Raw genomic sequence first — 8,067 nt, 5'->3', positions numbered from 1 at the left:
AAGAAACAGATTATTAGACAATTGGCGCAACATATTTTGAAAGGTGGGAATATACATCTTGGAGTGATATTTTAAAATTTGATTAATTAATTAAAAACTATGTGAAATTTTGACGTTTTTGCCATAATTTCCGAAAATATTATATTGCAGCGATTTTTACACCATTTTAATACATATATTGCTGCTACAAATTCCGCGAACGGGTGCTCTGTCAGTGAATATATGGTGACACAGTCAACAGGTCTCAATAACAGATAACGTTTATTAAGACGATCAAATACAGTCAACACGTATACAAGCAATACACAGCAGCACTTAAAACAAACAGTAGCCCACAAGTAGTAATCGGTAGTAAAAAACAACAGTGCACAATGTGTTTAGACAGGAAGGGAGAATCCACGTAGCTATTACTTATTCTATATGTCTCTCCAATTGCCTGCTATTCTCCCCGTTTTAGCTGTACAGTGTACCCAACTGCCGGCTCATACTATACAAATGACTAACACACAATTCGATGCTGCTTCAATACTTATCATCAAGACTCGGTGGATGGCTCAATTCTCAATCCACTAATCGCTTGAGAGCACTCAATGCTTGCGCTTTGCTGGACAGGTTCAACTACTTCGTCGCTGCCTTTTTCTTTTTTTAGTAGAAACGTTGCAATTTTTTTCTACTATTTAACCAAATTTTGTCAACTAATTCAACATTTTAAAAATTTTATGCTCAATTTGCATTTTCTCCTTTTTTTTTAAAAAACTGTTATTTGTTAAACTTTTACATTAAAATAATTGATAAGTTTATCAATTTTTATTGGATTATCATGTCTCTTAATATCACCGTTATACGATTAAAAATGTTAAAGTTCTGCCCTTTAAAATGTGTCAACAAACATTTTTTTAATTTTCTAACCTTAAATATTTGGCTTTTCTTTAACTTAGTAACTGAAGTAATCTAAAAGTCAGGCTTTTTTTCACTTTAACCATGAATTTGTTGGAAATCAGTTTTTAGTCGCAATTAATGTCAGGACGTCTGGTGTTTTATTACATAAATTATTAAACCAATAGATTGTTATCCGAGATTTAAAAAAAAGCCTTTAGTTTGCATTCTCCTGATAAGAGCTTTAAGCAGTCTTTACATAAATATGTCAAATTTGAGATCACAAAGCTCGTTTCCCTGAAATCTTTAGATAAGTATTTAATCAGGTTGAATGTCTTATAGCTTGAATTTTTTGAAAATATTTATGTTTTACTTTTTCCTATCTATATATAAAACAGATAAATGCAAGTGAAGCACGGTTACAGAAGCTAGAAATTTATAAGTACACAAAATTCAATGAAATGATATTTATTTAAAAACCTTCATCTCTGCTCATTCAAGCTAAACATTTGCTATATTTGTCCCCAATAATTAAAAAAATTTTTAAGTTTACTTTAACCAGAAGCTTATTCAATATAAAAAATACACCAAAACTTTGTAAACAATAATGGAATAGAACGTAGCATGAACTATAAGAAGCAACAATGCAAACAATTTGCATTTCATTTACAAAAAAAATACTGCTGTAAAATATACAAACATTTTTAAAAATTAGCTAAATCTAAACTAAAAATTTTTTTACAGAAAACTAATTTGATATAACTTTTAAAAATAAGTTTTTGAATTTCAAAACAGCAGAACAATAATTTTTGTGCAATAGTTCTTAAAATTATCACAAGAAAACTCCAAATAGTTAAATCATAATTTGAAAATAAAATATTTAAAAAAATTACTCACATATGCACATTTCTGCACTCCTAACTATATATGTGCCAAGTTTGGTAATTTTAGTTTAAATTGAGTGGCCTGAAGCAAGAGCCAAGAATGATTAATATTATGCTTTAGCACTATTAGTGAAAAAAATTAACAGAAAAATTGATCACTACTTAAATCAAACAAAAAAAATTAATTTATTTTACCAAGATAAAAAAAAAAAAAAAAAGAAGAAGATAAACGGGATGAATAATGTGAAATCGAAAATGTGATTATAAAATATGTATTATTCTAAAATGGAGTGTAATAGAATGCATATATTCATCAATGAATGTGATAGAATTGAAAATTTACAAAACTACATCATGCTACCTATTTTACAATAACTGTCTTTATATATATATATTCAGATATGTGATTTATAAGTGAAAATAAAGAGAAACCATGAAAGTGAAACACATTTTATTCTGATGTTTTCATTTCTGAGGTATCTTATGTAATAAGATTATTGTAGTTATAAAGCACTTTCAGCTACAATAAAGATAATAATAAAAGAATCAAATGTATAAAAATAAACATGAAATCAGTTTTGCAATGGGAGAAATTCAAAATATATAAAAACATGTTACATTTGCTAGAAACTGAAATTTCTTAAATAAAAAAATATATAAAAAGTGTTATAAGAATAATATTGCATCAAACATATATTTTGTGTTCATATTATAAAATGAAGGAAAATGAGCATTATACAGGTTGTTCACTCTAAGAGTGTCTCAAAAATTAATTTTTAAACTATTAGAGATAGATATATACTTTCAGTTGATTGACCAAATTATGAGGTATTGAATTTCATTATTTTTAGACCAATCATCGGCCATCTCAAGGAAATAAGTGTCTGATAATTGGATGATCTTCTTTAAGGCCTCAACTATATACTTCAATCGGTTTTAATTGAGAAAAAGAGTGTTTTTTGTTTGTTTTTTAACTTTAGTATGCTTAGAGAATTGTATAAAAATTTAAAATTCATGTTTTTTTTGTTTTTTTCTTTCTTTCAACAGTACATTTGCTGATTCAAACTACATAAAATATAATTCTTTAAGTAACTTAAAACAGATTTTCTTTTAAAAGTAGATGCATATTTATAACAGTTTAAAAATTAACTATTAAGTTACTGTTAGAGTGCATGTGCATACATATATGTTCAATTAAAGTTATTATAGAATAAATATAAGTAATTAATGAAATTATTTACTAAGACACTTGAATGCAATCACTTAAGATAAAAGCACAGATGCCCAAGTATATGACATACATAGAAAATCCACTAACAACTGAATAAAAAGATATATTCCTTTGAAATAAAACAACTTTTTATTTTTCAGTACTTTTATCACTAAATACTATTACTATGTACATCTTTTTATTTAATATGTTTAAAAAAAATACTAAGAATTATTTTTTAAGTTCTGAAAATTCCATTTTTTGTAGCAAAATACAAAAACGATGTAAAGTGGTATAACAAAATTCCCTAACTTACATAAGTTATAGAAACATGGCAAAATAAATTAAGAACCAAAGATTTTATTTTTATTCTATAAAATATATAGTAAACAAATAAGATTTATTAAAAAAAGAAAGAACTGGATGATGCAATATTGTCTCAATAGAATATTTTAAACACTAAAAGTAATGCTCCAATATTTAAAAACTTCAAACACCTTCCTTCCATACAAACACAGTATACAAAAAGGAAGAAATTATTTCCACAATCAGTTCAGTAAACATAATTGTTACGTATATTTTTAGGTCATCAGTATACACAAAATACTAGTCTTTATAGGTATAAAAATCTATCCCAGCCATATCAAATGCTCTCATTTATTAGAACATTCATCAAAATGTTTTTATTTTTATTTCTACAGATAATGACCTGCATTTAACATGTTCATTGGAAAGTACATGAGGATTCCTGCCTTTTTAATAAAAATTAATAGGCAATATTAAATCTATAAATTATTAAGATATTATTAAGTTTCAATAAACAAATAATCTATTGTATAAGTGGCGAATACAATGACATTCAAAGATAACATTCATATGTAAAACTAAATTATTAAAATCAGGATTTTTTTTTTTTAAATCTACAAGAGTTTTTATTTAGTTTTACAAAACATTTATTTTATCTAGAATTTGCAAAAGAAAGCTTTGATTAATTTAGTATTTAATATCATCAGCATTGCTTCAACAGATTTTGATAAATCTAAAAAACAATCTTTTAGAAAATGATTACAATTCATCCATACAACTACTTGTTGGATGAATGATTATTGCAAGGATTTTCTAAAATATGTATAAGAAAATTATACAGTAGAGAAGAGTATCATTAAAAAGAGGAAAATAATTTTCTGATATTTGATTTCTGTCCAATATCAAGAAACGTTTCTAATGAATACATTTTCAAATGCAAATTAGAAGTATGATGTGATCAACAGCTGTAGATTTAACTAGAATTTGGCAGTGAAATCAAAAATTTCCAAATGATGTTATTTGAAATTACTGACTTTTTCAATTGTTAAAGTCTGATGGGTTTCCATACATGTTATATGAAACATTCAAAGAATTTTTAAGTAACTTTATCAAGTGGAATGAAAAACAAAATACCATTTCTGTTAATAACATCAGATACCAATGTATAATGTAGCTAAATTAAGAACAGAGTAATGAAGATTGACATACCTGGAATTGCTATAAAAAAGTCAGATATAGAAATTGATGTATAAAAAAAATTTTGAATTTATTTCACATTTTTAAAGTCAAATATGAAAAGAAGGGAGTTTAAAAAAACACATTTTACTTCCAATATACCATAAGTAATATGTAAAAGTTTTACAAAAATTTACATCCTCACATAGCCTTTCCTTATAGTGAAAAATCCTTGTTAAATCTAATACAGTTTCATAAATGTAGAATATGATCAAGCTACTTTTATTTTGACATTCTTAGCACACATTACATGAATATATCATCTAAAATGAGCATACTATGGTTATAAAATTACTTGCATATAAAAAGAATGAGGTAGTAGTTGGAGCTGAAATTCAAATCCGGATTCCAGCACACAGGAACCCGTCACAGTCTTTCGGTTTATTTAATAGAAATATTGAATGCTAAGAGAAGTGGTATCATCTGAATTTAATTGGGAGTGGAATCACTATGGATAAAACTTAAAACATTTAACTTAACATGATGGCTCACTTTAATATCTAAAACAAAATGATACATGTTTTCTTATCATACATTAGAATATTTTTTTTAAAAAATGGTGGCAAGTACCATTTTATTTGATGGTGTTAATTGAAAGTATTATAGGAGCTTAATCATTATATTTAGATGCACAATGGTAATTAAACATGAAAAAAAATTCATAGAATTTCTTTAATTTTTACACACAAACAACAAAATGTTCAAAATATATTTGAATTACTTAATGCATTTATATGATTGTGTATTTAAATAAAATACACAAACACTTTAACAATGAATACTATGGTATTTTTTGTAACATAATGAATAAATTCAAATCATATAAATTTTATGAATATTTTATAAAATTTATATGATATGAATATTTTATAAAATTTTATGAATATAAATTTTATGAAAGACACAGTTAAACTTTTAGATTACTTCTATAAGTACTGGGTTTCTTATTTTAATTAAGAAATCAGACTTTTAAAGACTGATTCCAAATACATTTTAAATAATGGTAATAAAAGCCTTAAAAAAAAAAAAGGAAAAAAAATTTTTGGGGGGTGAAATGATATTTTCCTTTAAAAAAAAAAGCATAGAATTTACTTTTCCAAATATAAGCATTTAAAATTTCTCAAAAAAGAAAATGAATTTTTTTTAAAAAATATTCTATCATATATAGACATTTATTTTAAGTGGTGAATAAATTCAGTTACATAAAAAGTTTGTATAACTTGAACAAACCTTTAACAAAACTATTAAAATGTTGGGCTGATTTTACATTCGTTGTAAATTTGCAGCATTTAATAAATTTAAAAAAAATCATTTAACAACTCAAAGAATTTCAGAAAAAAACATCAAATATCAAATCACCCACACCAGCAAAATGCAGGATATGTTAAATGACAAGATTATACAAAGAAATATAAGAATTTTCTTTTTGTTTTACAACGAAAAAGAAAAATTCTTCAAAGAAAATTCTAAAGCTGCCACCGAGTTTCTAAAACAAAATATATAAAAAGAAAATAGATGAAAATCTCTACACATGTCTAATAAAAAGAAATTATTTGCGTCCATATTCTTCAATGCATAAATGGCAACTCCATGAACCTAGAATTGAAATAAATAATTTGTCACAAAAATAGCAAAAAAGTGATTAAAAAACCTGACTAAAAACTATCAAAATATAATTTAAGTTCTATACTGTTTTTTTTTTAAAATTAAAAGTAATAAAACAAGATTTAGTTATAAATAGAACACCAGTTAAACAGAAAATATATTAGTTAAATTAAAAAAGATACTTTTTCTGAAAATACATATTTTATATTGCATAGACTTTTTAAATTAGACAGACACAAAAATTATATATTTGTACAAATATCAGCTTGACAACAAATCTAACAAATTTTAAATTATAAATTTTAAATCTGCAAGTTATAATTTGTAGGGTTGACATTGATTAGAAAATATTGTCTAAACAGACATAAAAATTATTGTATCAAACGATTATATAAAATTATTAGATTTTTATCTTCTTCTCCAAGCACAGTATATTTTAATGTTTCTACAAATAATGGGCAATATATATAAAAAAAAGTACAATATTAATAATCAATGCACATTTAAAACAAAAAATATTTTTCATTACATATTTATACATTAATCTAGAATGTGTTTATATCTAAACATGTAGTGAAAAGCAAAACAGTAATAAAATTAAAAATATTAAAGGAAGATGTATTGCTATATTAATAATAAATTAAAATCCTTCAAAACAATTCATTAAGATTTCAGACAGGAAAAGATCTAGTATCTGATATATTTCCAAGTTCAATAAAATGGAAAAGATAATTTTTGCAGTTAATTTAATTTGAATGATGAACGTACTTAAAACTGATTAATTTCCAGTTACACATTAAAAAATAACTAATTTTGCTTGAAAAACTTTGATATTATATATTCAAACTGCATTTGAAATACATAAAATCATTTTTTCAGTATTTAATTTAATTATGGCAATTAAAATTCATAATGTTTGCTGATATTCACAAGACAAGTTTAAAATTTCCTTTTTTAAACAGATGTTAGACAATTTTATTCAAATAATTTTTTGATTCTTTCAAGATATTTCAGATTTTATTTTTATTGAAAAAGCATAAATACTTGTATACATATTTAATAAAATAAATATAAAAAATCAGGTACTTGTCAATTGTAATGGTGGCACAAAAAGCACCAATAAAATTTTTCTGCCAATTTAACAATTTCAATCAAACTACATAGCATTTGACTTGCATCTGATTTGATCTATATTTATGCGCATATTTATTATATATATTTATAATTAGGTGAAATTTTTTCTTAACATTTTTTGCTTGCTACTAAAACTGACATGTATCAAATATTGTTTCACAGTTTATACTTCAATAATTTTTCAAGATTTATGAAATTTTCCTTTGCATTTTTTCCGTATACAATTTAGTTTTAGAAATTGTCAAATGCCAAAGACTCTATAAGTAAATTGCTTGTATATAAACTAAAATTCAAGTTAAATGCATCGATTACATTTCTTTTAATACTCAATATATTTCAAATATATTAGTATCACATTAATAATCTAGTAGGTTATTCTGAAGAATTTGTTATTAACACTACAAAAAGAATCAAGCTTAATATATAAAATTATGGTCCTAGAATAGGGAAAGGCTTTTTTAAGGCATTGAAAACCTAAATGCTTAAACTTTTTTTGATAATTTTAGAATGAATGCTATACAATATAAATATTTTACAAAATAATAATAATAAAATATAATTATACCTTCTGGGGGTTCAGAAAGAGGTGGTGTCAAGCAATACATATGATAGCCACGATCGCAGTCATCACAGAACAACAGTTGATCCTTTTAAAAAAAAAAATCATATTTTTTAAAAAAAATGTAATAAGTTTGAATGCTACTTTATATGCTATGAATGCTGTTATAAAAGACAATCAATTAGTTAAAATTTCATCAATTAATCAATTAGGTAAAATTGCAGAATTTGTTATAAAAGGGCAAGATTTATTTGAAA

General features: G+C 24.4%; 1 protein-coding gene across 2 annotated transcripts in view; it reads right to left on the bottom strand.

Moving 5' to 3' along the window:
- Positions 1 to 2,239: 2,239 nt before the first annotated feature.
- Positions 2,240 to 8,067, bottom strand: part of LOC129972237 (zinc finger protein ubi-d4-like) — a 41,120-nt gene continuing 35,292 nt past the window's right edge. The window contains exons 9-10 of one of the 2 annotated variants that reach the window (XM_056086291.1): positions 7,817 to 7,898; positions 2,240 to 6,108 (exon numbers count right to left, since the gene is read on the bottom strand). In XM_056086291.1, the coding sequence (XP_055942266.1) occupies positions 6,062 to 6,108; positions 7,817 to 7,898 (129 nt within the window). In that variant the 3' untranslated portion in view covers positions 2,240 to 6,061. The remainder of the gene's footprint in view (positions 6,109 to 7,816; positions 7,899 to 8,067) is intronic. The other variant, XM_056086292.1, reaches the window with a different exon arrangement.

Source organism: Argiope bruennichi, chromosome 6 (genome assembly GCF_947563725.1).
Source record: "Argiope bruennichi chromosome 6, qqArgBrue1.1, whole genome shotgun sequence".
NCBI classification, from domain to species: domain Eukaryota; kingdom Metazoa; phylum Arthropoda; class Arachnida; order Araneae; family Araneidae; genus Argiope; species Argiope bruennichi.
The sequence above is the reverse complement of the archived record's forward strand: the minus strand, read 5'-3'. Positions and strand labels throughout refer to the sequence as shown.